At 39.7% G+C, this 14360-nt stretch overlaps 1 protein-coding gene and 1 long non-coding RNA gene across 2 annotated transcripts in view; one reads left to right on the top strand and one right to left on the bottom strand.

Moving 5' to 3' along the window:
- Positions 1 to 6756, bottom strand: part of LOC130909378 (uncharacterized) — a 32489-nt gene extending 25733 nt beyond the window's left edge. Inside the window, exon 1 of the long non-coding RNA XR_009061740.1 lies at positions 6567 to 6756. This is a non-coding gene — a long non-coding RNA (uncharacterized LOC130909378). The remainder of the gene's footprint in view (positions 1 to 6566) is intronic.
- The window catches only part of cntn3a.2 (contactin 3a, tandem duplicate 2), a 91230-nt gene that overhangs the window by 30397 nt on the left and 46473 nt on the right, over positions 1 to 14360 (top strand). Inside the window, exons 9-12 of the mRNA XM_057825756.1 lie at positions 661 to 797; positions 1782 to 1911; positions 4432 to 4582; positions 8199 to 8326. Coding sequence (XP_057681739.1) covers positions 661 to 797; positions 1782 to 1911; positions 4432 to 4582; positions 8199 to 8326 — 546 coding nt within the window. The remainder of the gene's footprint in view (positions 1 to 660; positions 798 to 1781; positions 1912 to 4431; positions 4583 to 8198; positions 8327 to 14360) is intronic.

Below are 14360 nucleotides of genomic sequence, written 5' to 3'. Positions count from 1 at the left end.
CACTTACATAACATCGCACAGTTTTCAACAAACTCTCGTGTGTAAATAAATACTGCATATCCAATTATTCATTTGCTCATCTTCCAAGCCACTTATCCTCACAAGGGTCGTGGAGGGTGCTGGGGCCTATCCCAGCCAACTATGGCCAGTAGGCGGGGTACATCCTGAATTAGTTGCCAGCCAATCGCAGATCCAATTATTTTGAATACTCCAAATCAGTTGTGGCTGATGGTTGTGTAATGGTCTCGCTTTTTAATTTAGCCAGAGTGACATTCAGTTTAAGGTTGCAGTCTGCTAATTTAAAACACTAGAAGTCCCAGTAATACTGTAATAACACCTAGATGTACTTATACCTTCTGAATCAACTAGACATGAAAATTGTATCCATTTTATGAGGGTTTTGCTGATTTTGTGAGGCATACTCTTCTGTTTCCCTTTGAATTTGTGATGAGAGTTTGGGTATAAAAATTAAATTTGGGATAAAATTGCTGATATGATATTGAACAGGACTTCAGGAAGTTTAAAAGCTGTGAAAGAGCTAAGACAAATTGTAGATTGGTTATACTCAACATGAGTGTGCACTTATTTGACCTGTTTTGAATGCGGTGACACCATTTTGCCCCATCCAAATATCTGGGCCTCCTGTTTGTGTTCCCTCAGCCAAGCCTCAGTGGATTCAGACCATGAAGGACACAGCCCTGGCTATTGAAGAGAATTTAAACTGGGAATGTCGGGCCAGCGGCAAACCCAAACCTATTCACACGTGGCTGAAGAATGGCCAGCAGCTACTCTCCAGGGTAAATGTGTATCCTGTCCTCAATGTATCATTCTAAAGACTTAATCTTCCTTTTCAAATCATTTTTTGATTTATTTTTATTTTTTCAACGCCTGCCGTCAGAACCATTGCGGTTTTTCCAAGTGCAATTCAGAGTGCGATGGAAGGATAGTGTAAACATGTCACAGAGTGATGAGACATGGTACCATGTCTACCTCGGCAGATCACACAGTGCAGCACGGTGGTCCCCACAGAGTTTGCTCCATTTCATCTGAATGAAGTCAATTGCTGCTCTTCATTATTCATGTTGCATATTCAAGACTTGCCTTATTAAGGGGACAGTGAGCTTAATCTAGTTTGAAATACACCTTGCTGCCACAGCCTGTGTAATATACAGTGTGGTGAGAAACAGCTTTCAGTTTGATTGTCTTTACCACTGCAGCAATTTGTCTATTATAATTTAATGTGCGTATTTTTGCATGAGGTTTAATTGGTCAAAAAATAAAACATTTTGCAATTGTAGGATAGGCAGAATTCATTACAGTATGTAAACACAAATAAAACAACAATACATAGGAATGTTTTCATGATTGATAACAAATAACGTTACTAATCTTGGTACAGTTACACCAATGTAGAAAGGTGAGACCTCAAATAATGAGACATGGTATGTATTTTCAAGGTAAAAGTACATATAAATAACAGCTAAAAATTGTCATCTGCACCCAGGACGATACTCTTAATGTCTTTTCTCAAACAAGACTAAGCACAAACGCATCATATTCATCCATACAAAAATTTCTGGGTCGGCTTGCGTAAATAAATCTCAATTATCATGATCGTCAGAGTTAGTAGGGCTCTATTCGGCAGACGCTGATGTGGTTTCTATCAAGATTGATGATTTCCTTTTTGTAAATCCAGTATTGATCTATTCCCAATCCGATGCCTACTGTATTAAGCTTTGCTTAAGTGTCAGGCAATAATTGTTTTCTTTCATCCCACACAGGATAGGATCCTTGTGAAGGACGGCACTCTGTCTGTGTCTGTGCTAACACTTTCCGATGCTGGAATGTACCAGTGTGTGGCCGAGAACGAACACAGCATTATATATTTTGCTGCTGAACTAATGGTTTTGGGTAGGGTGGCATTTATCTATCCCTTTAATCATCAAATCATTGTTGCTCCAGAATTTTAAAGGTCATTTTACTGACATTCTAAAAGGTTGTCAGGCTTAGTGGATAATGGGGTCAGTCAGGATGTTTCATGGAGGTCAAACACATTTGAATTGTATTTTTTATGTTCACCTGCCAAATCAGAGTAGAAATGCCAACATTTGATTGTTCTAAATGTATCAATGAAAACGTGTTTTAGGAATTATTCAATTGTTTTGTTGCATTTTCGAGATGATGAGCAATTTAATCTTGGACACAGAGGACTGTCAGAAGTTCAACATTATCAGTTCTGTGAAACTAATTGACTTTACAAGTTAATCTAATTTTAAGACATTATCCCTGTACAAAATAATGTCGAGTTAATTCATTCAAACTGTCTCCGTAATGAAGTCTTCATTCGCTTGATAGGACTTTTAAACTTATTTAATGTAATACTAGTGTAGTGATACTGTCATCTGAATTCAGTGCAGGCAGTGTGGTTTTAGTGTGGTTATTAGGGGTGCACGATATCCATTTTTTGAAACCGATACCGATAACTTCCTGCTCCTCAAAGCCGATACGGATCTCGATAACCGATAATAAATATATAATTTTTTAAATGTATAACCTGAGTTTATGAACACCTGGAGGTTTAAAAAAAAAACTAGTGGTGGATTCAACATAGATTTGCCTTTGATCTCCACAGATTATTCATAATGCCATGAACAAAACAGTGCGTTTCACTTCTGCACTGCCTGACAGCCAGCTAAAAATGAATGCACTTCCATAAACCACAAGGCTTGGTCTTTTCTTGCTTTTATGGGAGGACACTCATCTTAATATTGTGAAAGTACAACAGAAAAATACACATATTCAGTACTCTATATTAGAGGTGGGAATCTTTGGGCACCTAACGATTCAATTACGATTATGATTCAGAGACTCCGATTTGATTATAAATCGATTATTGATGCCCCCCTCCCCCCATTTTTTTTTTTTTTCATGTTTTGTATATTTGTTCCAAAATTGTTCAAAAATCCTCTCAGGCTAAATAAACCAAACTACTATTTTAGTATCAAGTTACCGGTTAAAAACAGTAAATAAGATACTCAAGTCCCCCTTCTGTATCAGCAGCTTTAAACTACATTCAATTAATTTAATGTTGTGAATCAACCGTTGTTAAAATTGCGCCCGTTATTCCATAATTTCCCTCATGTCTACTTTCGACATGTGAAAGTTTTAAAACTGTTTCATCATTTAAAGATAGATTCAAGTCAAGATTTTGCCGATTTAGGGGTATTTTAGATAAAAAGTAATTAGGTTGTCTACAACAGAGCCTTCTAGAGAAGTCTACTGCTTTAAGATGGCGCCTGTTTACTAGCGCGGGAAAGTCTGTCATTTCACATCCTGTCTAGATATATGTGATATCTACCATAGCCGTATGTTGCCGTATGTTTGTAGCAACTACCAACTGGGCGCTGTTTGTAGCGGCTGACGGCCGCAGTCAGGTTTTATTGTTTTTTTTTTTTTTACCTAGCGGCATTAGCTGCACATGATATTTACTCTCGGTCCGTTCCTCATTGCGTCCCGAAGACCGCGCTGACTGCATTTTATTTCCGCTTTACCTGGTATAATTCAATCATCGGAATATGGATGTTTGTGAATCGTTCTCGAATCTTCCACGGCCGAATCGCGAATAATCTAAGAATCGGAAATTTTGCATGCCTTTACTCAATATACAACAAACTGCACAATACACTTATATACACAACTATTATATGTATAGCATCGCACACTAGCTTGAGCTACTAAAGCATTGGCTGGCTTCTATAACACAACAACTTATTAAGTTCTGTACATATGACCCTTCACCACAGAAGTAAACATATGTTGCACATCCATATGTTATAGTAAACATAAAATACTTACAGACATATATTTCCGAGGCGGAAACATAACAGAAAGCATTCACGATTGTCAATGCTACCGCTAGACACCGCAATGTGTATGTGAATGAGCTTGTAATGTGAAACAAAGTACTGTAACAAAAAATAGAAGCAGCGAATTATTCTGACCAGCAGGTGGGAGCAATGCCCCACAAATGGTCAACTGCTTTCCCATGCTAGTGCGTAAACTGTAAAGCCAGCACAGTACATATTATCGGTCCTATTAATAATGTTATTGGATTTATCGGGATGACGTCCTAATATCGGCCCAATAATTATCGTGCGCCAGTAGTGGTTATGTCTTTCTTCTACCTTTCGGTAGTGACCATGCAGTAAAATGCTAAGTACACCTGGATTGACTCCTTTAGATTCTCACTCAGCTGAACTCCTACAAAATCCGCTGAATGCATGGTGACAGTTTGAATACCACAGTTTGTTTGACTTTTGGGGCACACTTCTTTAGAAATTCCTGATTGGATTCCAAATTGTACCACTGGCAGGTCAAGGTTCCACTGTATTCTTGGTCCTTTCCTGAAGTCTACTTTTTGTTTCCTATCAGCCTCTCCTCCAGACTTCACAGGGACTGTCCTTCGAGCTTTACTTAAGGCCAAGGCAGGAAGTACAGTTACACTGGAGTGTAAACCCCAAGCATATCCCTTGGCCAGCATTTTATGGAAGAAAGGAAACCTTCCCATTCTTACCAATAACAGGTAAGCACTGAATCAACTACTTCAAATAAACTACATGTAACATATTTACTGTATGTCACACTGCTGTTGCCATAGTTGTACCCTCCATGAGGGTGTGGTATACGCTTCCTGTGGGTGTGGTATGATGTTAGAAAGACATCAAAGTATGATAAGTGTGCACAAATGATGAGAAGCACGCTGAATAAAGATGTGTTGTTCCACTTAAGTCTCAAGCAAGAAAGGAAGTACATAACACTACAGCCGCTCAGTTTCCTAAATGTTTAATCGGGCCAGAATCATGATTAGCACACCCGACGAGTGCACTTTTACTACTTGCTAATTCAAAGCGTACATGCAGCAATAAGTTTGAAATGAATTAATCAACCCTTAAGCCTGAGTTATACTCCCGCGTTGCGGTGACGGCGTAGCGACTACGGCGTCATTCGACATTCGATAGTTCTGCGGTGAGGGAACGCGTTGCTCTGTAATTCACCGCCAAGCCACTAGAGGGATGTGGCGTTATGTTTGTACGGTTTTGGGGCATGCTTGTTTACTTCCGCTAGTCGGAGAAAAAATAAACAATGCAAGATGGAACTCTTGAAAGTAAATATTCTGCTCATCAACACTGAATAAATATGGAACATACAAATGTTGATGGGCAGGCGACGCAGAAGACGGTTTCGAGGCGGTCTGGCCGACTTTTGATGCCGCACAGAGAGTTTTAGACTCGGGTGGAGAGAGCTAGCTGTGGCGGCTAGCTTCAAACTGGCGTCGAGCACTGCGTTCAAGGTCTGCAAAGCCCTCTAGCCTGATTTGTTTGCCGTGTCCTACAACCAGCCAGTGGGAAGCCATAGCAGATTTCTGGCGTCTAGGGAACTTCCCAAACTGCGTTGGGAGGCTTGATTTTAAAGAGCATACGACACCAGAAAAAAAGTCTTAAATGGCATTATTATGTGAATTAGAATCATATTTTGAGACGATTCGACTATATACAACAATTTAGCAAAGCGCAGATGACGAGAAATTAGTCTTTTAATCTGCCGGTTAGCCACGCCTACCATTATAGGGCTTTAGCGTCCCCAACAGGTGGATGACGTCAGCGGTAGACTGGGCTCATCGGTTTTACTATTCAGCCCATTGAGGGGGAATTGTTCAGAACGAGGAAAACGAGACGAAGAGAGCCGCAAAATGTCATTGTTTCAGTCTCTCTACTCCAATATTTTTACAGGATAGTCTTTTTATCCAAGTATTTTTCCCCAATAGCTATATAAATGGCTTGAGAAGGACCAGTCAGCCCGTCGAGGGGGAACTATTCACAATGAGGAAAACGCGACGAAGAGAGCGGCAAAATGTCATTGTTTCTGTCTCTTTACTTCAATATTTTTACAGGATATTCTTTTTACCCAAGTACTTTCCCCAATTGCTAAATAAATGGCATGGTCATGACAAACAACTTGTGCTAAATGGAATATAAAATAATAAAAATCCATTTATTCAAGACGACATGGCAAAATTACTCCATAATGGTCAAAACTGTCGACTTTACCTTTACTGTCACACCTCCCGAACGATATTTTATGACACCTAAATCGGACATATGTCATTTCCCTTCCCCGGCTTCGGAGAATGTAAACAGACCAGAAGGAGTGACAGCTAGCCGACATGCTAACCCGAACCGAGGGATGTTTCAAAGTCTTCGAAGTGGAAAATCACACATAACTAGCCTGGATTATTTGACATGACGACCCGGTTGTCGAGTTTCTTTGCGGATCGGCAAACCGCCCGGCGGAGAGCAATTTACAGTTCGTTCCCTGGAGGAGGGTGGCTGGAGTTGTTGTGTAGCTAACGCGCTAACAGCTAACTGCTAATGAGCATGAGGATAGCTTTTTACATGCCTATCAATGATCAAACGTAAGTAGTCCTTTATTTAAAGGAATTTTATAGTGTTTACTTTGTAATCACTGTATTCGTATTTGACATAATACAAAACAAGATGTTTACTCACTTCCTTGTAAGTCCAATGGTCCCACAGTAAATATCCACGGTGAATGGGAACCTTTTGAAACTCCAAAAAGGTGCATACGCCTCTCCCGCATACAGAATGATTTTTCTGCAGCCGTTTGGCTGGCGTGATGCAAAAAATTAAAGTATTAATCCGCAAAATCAGCTGAATCCTTCGTCCTCATACACAACAGTACACTGTAGCGTGAAGAGGACGTCTTCTACCGTACACGTCACAGCGCCCTCCTCCTCAATGCGAGACCGAAGCCGGAAGTCACTCATTTTCCTGGCGCGGGATTCAAAAAACTAAATACTGTAAATATAGCGATCGCTTCCACACACATCCAAGCGGTCCATATCATTCAGGAGCATAAAATACCGCGTGTATTATGAAATAAACATGCTTTTTCGTGTCACAAGCGCTTTAAGGTTATCATAAAAAGCACCGAGGCACTCTCAATCAGTGATGATGTATTGGTTGTGTGAACTGTCTGTTATTGAAAATTAAAGATCAAAACAACTCTTTTGACACCAAATCTGTGCTTTATTCTTCATATTTGAAACATATGTACACAGTAAATGATGAAGTGCACCAACTCAAAATACGACATAAAGTGATAAAAAGTTGGCAGTTTTTGGCCGACTGGGTCACCGCTTCGTGTGGCCACTCGATTCCGAACACCCACGTCTCGGTGGTTCTTCCATTTTTTTTTTTTTTTTCCGATCGCCGACCTTGCCATTTGGCAATCACAATAATAATGTCTTGACGAGACTTGCTCTTCGATGATAGTCCCGTCGGCTTGGTGCATTTTTGCGTGTAGAAAATAATGTTTGATTCTATTCTACAATGGCGGTGTTTTCGCGGTAAACCGGAAACAACAGTCTGAGCAGACCAATCACAGTCCGTTTTCGTCACGTCATACACGTCTAGGTGACGCGAAGGTTAGAAAATTCGAGAGGCGCGCGTAAGCCTACGGCGTAGGGTCGTAACTCGATTCATCCTTGACGGCGTAGGTCTGACGCGGAAGTATAACTCGGCCTTTAGACCAAACACTATCGGGTTTTTAGACAAAACAATATATCGGGTCATTAGGATCCATGTGTATAAATCCCTTGAATATATAGCTACCAAATTAAAAGTTGATCCGTCAAGGAATAACACAGGAGTAACCATTTTAAGTGTCCTCATGAAGAAGAACAAGAAGAAGCTAGTGAGATTTTTGCCATCCCTCTGGGCCTTTATCTCTATACCTCTTGGTACTGAAGAAATACTTATGTTTATTCAGTAGTTCCATCAATGTACAATCTTCAAAAACATACTACTGGTATCTTTCCTGACATATTCTGTTGAAAGATAAACAGCATATAAGGCTGATATACTGTATATATATATATATATATATATATATATATATATATACAGTGGGGAGAACAAGTATTTGATACACAGTCAATGGGAAAACCCATTGGCAGTGTATCAAATACTTGCTCTCCCCACTGTAAATAAGATGTGATCTTTGATTTTCTCAGACCTACACTTCAGTCGTGACTCTTAACATTATTTCATGATAAAATCACTTGGAATTAATTGAAGTTGGCGCCAAAACAAACTGCGTGTGTTATTCCACTCTTCTAGAATCACCCTTTCACCAGATGGAACACTGAGGCTTGCCAATGTGAGCAAGTCGGACGCAGGCAGCTACACATGCTTCGCTAGGAATAGATTTGGCATGTCGAGTACAACTGGAAGGCTTCTTGTTACAGGTAAGCTCTGTTTAAAAACTAGATTTCTGTGCATCCCACAGATAGGTAGACATTAACACCAGTACAGTCGACATTCAAATTTAGGTTTTTCCAAAGGAGAAATATTTCAGCACCTAAAATGGAAAAAAACAAAGTTTATTAAAAGTTACTGTTTTTATTAATAACTTTTATGAGAATCACTTTTGTGTATTCTTTTTTTGTTGTTGTCAAAGTTGCACTTGGGTTACGAATCACCAATCTCTTAGTCTTCATCTAGTATACATTTTCCATGTATATTAAGCTTAGTAATTAATATAATAAAAATAGCATCTACTTGCTGACTATTCCAGGAAAATAACAGTATACGTGTGGAAGGAAAACAAAATAGATAATATGCCTCATATCAACAAATATTTCACTAAACCTTACTTTACGGTTTGTTGTTATTGAAATTGTTTGGCTTAATATTCTTTATCTATTAATTTATTAAAGTGGGGTTATTTTACCTGAATCCTGTCAGCAAATGGAACACTGCTGCTGAAGTTGAGGTCCCATTTTTTCACAGTTCCTGTAACTCATTTGGAAGGTCCTTAAATGGAGGGTATTGCATATATTCTGGCAAATAGTATAATTCTAAAGCACATTCAAGTACCGTATTTTTCGGAGTATAAGTCGCAGTGTTTTTCATAGTTTGGCTGGGGGTTCGACTTATACTTAGGAGCGACTTTTGTGTGAAATTATTAACTCATTATATCATTTCACATGTTATTTTGGTGTCTTGGAGTGACACTGATGTTTTGGTAAACTTGTTAGCATGTTCTTTACGCTATAGTTATCTGAATAATTCTTAATAGCTATGGCCACGTTCGCTTTCTGCCTTTGGCAATGTGTGTTCAATTGTATTATTGACTTTTTTGTATTGAAATGCATGCTTTTAGTTTGTGGCGCTTTCACGCCCACGTGGGGGCGCACTCGCACTTATTTAGGTGAAGAAGACCGGTCACACGCCAGAAAAAGACGGACAGCTACGCAGCTCTGAGTGAGTGGGCGAGTCAGCGAGAGAGAAACACAGCTGCGAACCTACGTTCATTGTTTATGCTTGTAAAATATCTCTACAGAGGCAACGCCTGGGTGTATCATATTTTCTGTTGTTGTTGTGTGTTTTCCACCCGCGATCGGACACTTAGAGCCAGTTGTGAGGTTGTTTGGATGATGTACAAATGCTAGCGAGCGCATGCCGTTTGCGTAATTGCCGTAATAGCTAATTATAATTTATTTATTTATTTATTTTTCCCTTCAGGCATGACGAATCCAAACATACAGCATTTATATGTGTTAACAATTAATTCAACCCGAAAAGAAAAGGGCTGACGGGAGAAGCCGAAGCTTATTGAAACCCGTCCCCAGTATACCATATAGGACGCAGAGCTAAGGCTTTATTTATTTATTTTATTTTATTTTTTTTTTTAAATTTAATTTACATTTATTTACGTTAATGCGAACCTGTTTGGTATCAAGGACGAAATTTATTCAGCAAATTATACGAACGTCCAGCATCGTCATTTGGGAGTTTAGCTCGCTGTACAGGTATAGCCAGGACCGAGCCGTAGCGTCCTGGTGAGGACAGTGTATTCGCATTTCAGTGTTCATGCACTGTACACTGTACACTTATTCAGCATGTTGTTCTCTATTGTATTTTTATATTAAATTGCCTTTCAAGATGAAATATCTGTTCTGTGTATTGGATTTTATCAAGTAAATTTCCCCCAAAAATGCGACTTATACTCGGGTGCGACTTATATATCTTTTTTTTTCACTTCGTTGGGCATTTTATGGCTGGTGCGACTTACTCAGGTGCGAGTTGTGTTTCATAAACAACTTTAGCATTAGCAGAAAATTGCTTTAGCATTATGCCTGTATTAAACGGCTGGAAATGGGACTCGAGGTTCATGGGTCTCTTTAAGAACCTTCTCTCCTCTCCTCCCCTGTCGCGCCCTCTTCGATGATTTTTTTTTTTTTTTTTGGCCTAATATGGTCATGTTATAGGTTGTAGTACTGTATAATAATAACAGTTCGTTTGGTGTTGTGCTCAGAATTTTTTTAACCAATTATTTAAAATAAAAAAATCAGACATTGTAACCAGTGACTCTCAATGATATTCATTACTTGAGTATTCTTTTCACCGAACACTTTTTTACTTGTACTTGAGTGCATTGTTTGGAGGACTTTTCATTTTACTTGAGTAATATTATTTTGAAATAACGCTTCTCCTAATAGAGTAAAATGTTTGGCTATTCCATCCACCTCTATTTTCTGATTACCACAACAGTACACGCAAGAAATACACAGTGTAGGTTCCAAATTGTAGAAAGCCTTAGTTCAATGCTCGTTTTCCTCACATGCACACTGGACGGCGGCAAAAAAGACTCTCACTGCTCGTATTGAGTTAATTCCTTTTAATCCGTGCAAACAAAGAGCAAATCCACAGAACGATATCCAAAAATGTAAACAAAAGAGCAAACTGAGAGAATAATGAGGTAACGAGAAATTATCCAATTTGAGAGTTAAATCAAGAAATCTAAAGATATCGAGATGTCAATAAACTGTGTGGCTCGCTTCCTAATGCTTTAGCGCACGTGTTCGCACACACTGCTCGTTCTGCATACGACAAGCATGACGTCACAAGCTTATTTTATGAAACAAAACAAAAAAAAATCACAATTAACATGAATTATTAACTCAGCCATTATTTAGGCTCCTACACACTGACCAAAGCTGCTTTCAGACTTAATGTACCGGAACCTATTAATTCAGTATATTTTAATCCCCCAAATCTCGTGAAAGCTTTCTGTCCGTTTTTATGACTATTTTTAATTTATTACTCTCTTGTTCACGTTGTCAGCCTGCATCACTGTCTCAAATTTTTATATTGCTGGCCCTCTTTGTGCAACTATGCTTATAGTTCATTCAGAGAGAGAGAGAGAGAGAGAGGACACAGGAGTTCATTGGACCGTGCCGTTTATTGGCATAAGCTTCAGCAACTCATTCACAACAAACATATGTATCATTTAGTGAAAGCACAACAAAAATAATATTCCTATCTCTCAAAAAAATAATGTTCACAAAAAGAAATAGCTATGCAAAATACATGTAAAACTTACTCAGACTTTGGTCAAACTCTATTCAAACATTTCGTTTGGCTCAACAAATACACTGGATGGCAATATTTAGTCACAATATACAAACTATCATAGGTCTCATACGTTGTGAAGCCAGCACTCAAATGACGGTGAAGCACCAGTAAACAGTGAAGTACGGCGCCAGTCGAGGGATGTATGCTGAATGTATATATCCGTCTTGTGTCTTATCTTTCAATTCCAACAATAATTTACAGAAAAATATGGCATATTTTAGAGATGGTTTGAATTGCAATTAATTACAAATAATTCATTTCTAAGCTGTGATTAACTCGATTAAAAATTGTAATCGTTTGACAGCCCTAATATTTTTTGATGACAAACTTTTGGATTAATTTTGTTGGATTCAACAAATGAACTGAGAACGAGCGGGTGAGACTCATTCTTGGCCGCTGTCCATCGGTCCGCGAGGGGGAAGGAGCGAGGAGATCGTCGAACTCTAAGGGCTTTTTGCGTTTTGGAATCTACACACAGCATCACGCACAACATCTTGCACTAGGGTTCTCCAAGAGTATTGAAGCTAAACGGTGGATGTAGCCTGGAGAGCCAGCCTGAGTTTGGCCACATACACTGTACATGACAAGTTGATCTGGTCTTTTTTTGCTTTCAATTGGACTTCTACTCCGGTTCCAGTCTGGACCCCAAAAAAATCACAGCACTTTGTGATGCGCTTGATGCTCGCTTAGCCACACTGCTCCATTGTGGCGGGGCTCCCTCTTCTCCCGGGAGTTGTCTTCTCCTTCTCTTTGCCCCGCTTGCTCTTCAGTTTTCACCGCGGTTGCACTTTCTGAATTTATACGGCTTCTTTCAACTACTTTTAGGATAGAATGTCCACTTTTGAAAGCCGACAGGGGTGGCGGAAAGAGTATAAGTATTGAGCAATGTTCAATAAATAAACAATGACGAGGGAGAAGCGTTTTGAATGTCTACAGAGTCTTTGGTTCTTTCAGAAGAGCCTTATCAACACACACATTAAACGCTTCATTTTATTGGTGATTTGTTTCTATATTATAATATTCTATTGTGTGGTATCTTGACAAATAATAGAAGTTCATGGATGTACACACACTCTTAACTTCCCGGTTAACACAGATAGCACTGTGTTTACAACTCATTCAAGAATAAACAACTGGTCAAGTGCCCCTTATGGATATTTGTGCAAGGAGATTAGCTCCCAGTCAACATTACATTAATGTTTTGTGGTCCAGTGTTACGCGACGTCATAATTCTAATTTTCATCTGTCTACGATAGAAAACACTACGCTGACATTACCATTTTGCTGTATTGATAAATAATGTCGATGGTCGGCACACACAAATTTAGCTGGGGAGGATGTTGTCATGGAAATGTCTGTATTGGCTGTCGCATTGTAAAACTGCATTACCCACTACTGCACTGCACAAATACTACATCGTTTTCATGTATTTCCTGTTGATTCAATCATAGTGTTTCCGTCTAAACATATCCTTGGAGTAGGGGAGGCATTTGTGTGTCCCATTGATTCTAGAGCTATGTCTGTGGCTTTAAACACCTGGCAGGGCCACCCATGGCAAACACATCCTAGGTAAAGGACTAGACTAAGAACGGCTCAGAAGACCTATGATGAGAAACACAGTCACACCATAGACTTCAAAACTGTTTACTTTTTATTATGAAGTCTATGGTCACACATACTAGTCTGTATGTGTTTTGTGGAGAAAACACTCAACCGTGTCCTTCAGGGATTACTGTGGGGTGTGCTGTGGGGTTATTGTGTACCTGACGCCCTTATGCGAGTGGTTCAGTCCTTTTACAACTGGTGTAAGAGTCTGGTCTGCTGTGTTGGCAGTAAAGCCTGAGTTATACTCCCGCGTTGCGGTGACGGCACAGCGACTACGGCGTCATTCGACATTCGATAGTTCTGCGGTGAGGGAACGCGTTGCTCTGTAATTCATCGCCAAGCCACTAGAGGGGTGTGGCGTTATGTTTGTACAGTTTTGGGGCATGCTTGTTGACTTCCGCTAATCGGAGAAAAAATGCAATGCAAGATGAAACTCTTGAAAGTAAATATTCTGCTGATCAACACTGAATAAATCTTGAACATACAAATGTTGAGGGGCAGGCGACGCAGAAGACGGTTTCGAGGCGGTCTGGCCGACTTTTGATGCCGCACAGAGAGTTTTAGACTCGGGTGGAGAGAGCTAGCTGTGGCGGCTAGCTTCAAACTGGCGTCGAGCACTGCATTCAAGGTCTGCAAAGCCCTCCAGCCCGATTTGTTTGCCGTGTCCTACAACCAGCCAGTGGGAAGCCATAGCAGATTTCTGGTGTCTATGGAACTTCCCAAACTGCGTTGGGAGCCTTGATTTTAACGTTATCATAAAAAGCACCGAGGCACTCTCAATCAGTGATGATGTATCGTGTGTGAGCTGTCTGTTATTGAAAATTAAAGATCAAAACAACTCTTTTGACACCAAATCTGTGCTTTATTCTTCATATACTTGAAGTGTGACACGTAAATAAGTCAGACTCACAGCAAACATATGTACACAATAAATGATGAAGTGCACCAACCAAAAATACGACATAAAGTGATAAAAACTTGGCAGTTTTTGGCCGACTGGCTTCGTGTGGCCACTCGATTCTGAACACACACGTCTCGGTGGTTCTTCCATTTTTTTTTTTTTTTTCAATCGCCGACCTTGCCATTTGGCAATCACAATAATGTCTTGACGAGACTTGCTCTTCGATGATACTCCCGTCGGCTTGGTCCATTTTTGCGTGTAAAAAATAATGTTTGATTCTATTCTACAATGGTGGTGATTTCGCGCTAAACCGGAAACAACAGTCTGAGCGGACCAATCACAGTCCGTTTTCGCCA

The sequence above is a fragment of the Corythoichthys intestinalis genome, chromosome 2, assembly GCF_030265065.1.
Source record: "Corythoichthys intestinalis isolate RoL2023-P3 chromosome 2, ASM3026506v1, whole genome shotgun sequence".
Classification (NCBI taxonomy): Eukaryota; Metazoa; Chordata; class Actinopteri; order Syngnathiformes; family Syngnathidae; genus Corythoichthys; species Corythoichthys intestinalis.
The sequence above is the reverse complement of the archived record's forward strand: the minus strand, read 5'-3'. Positions and strand labels throughout refer to the sequence as shown.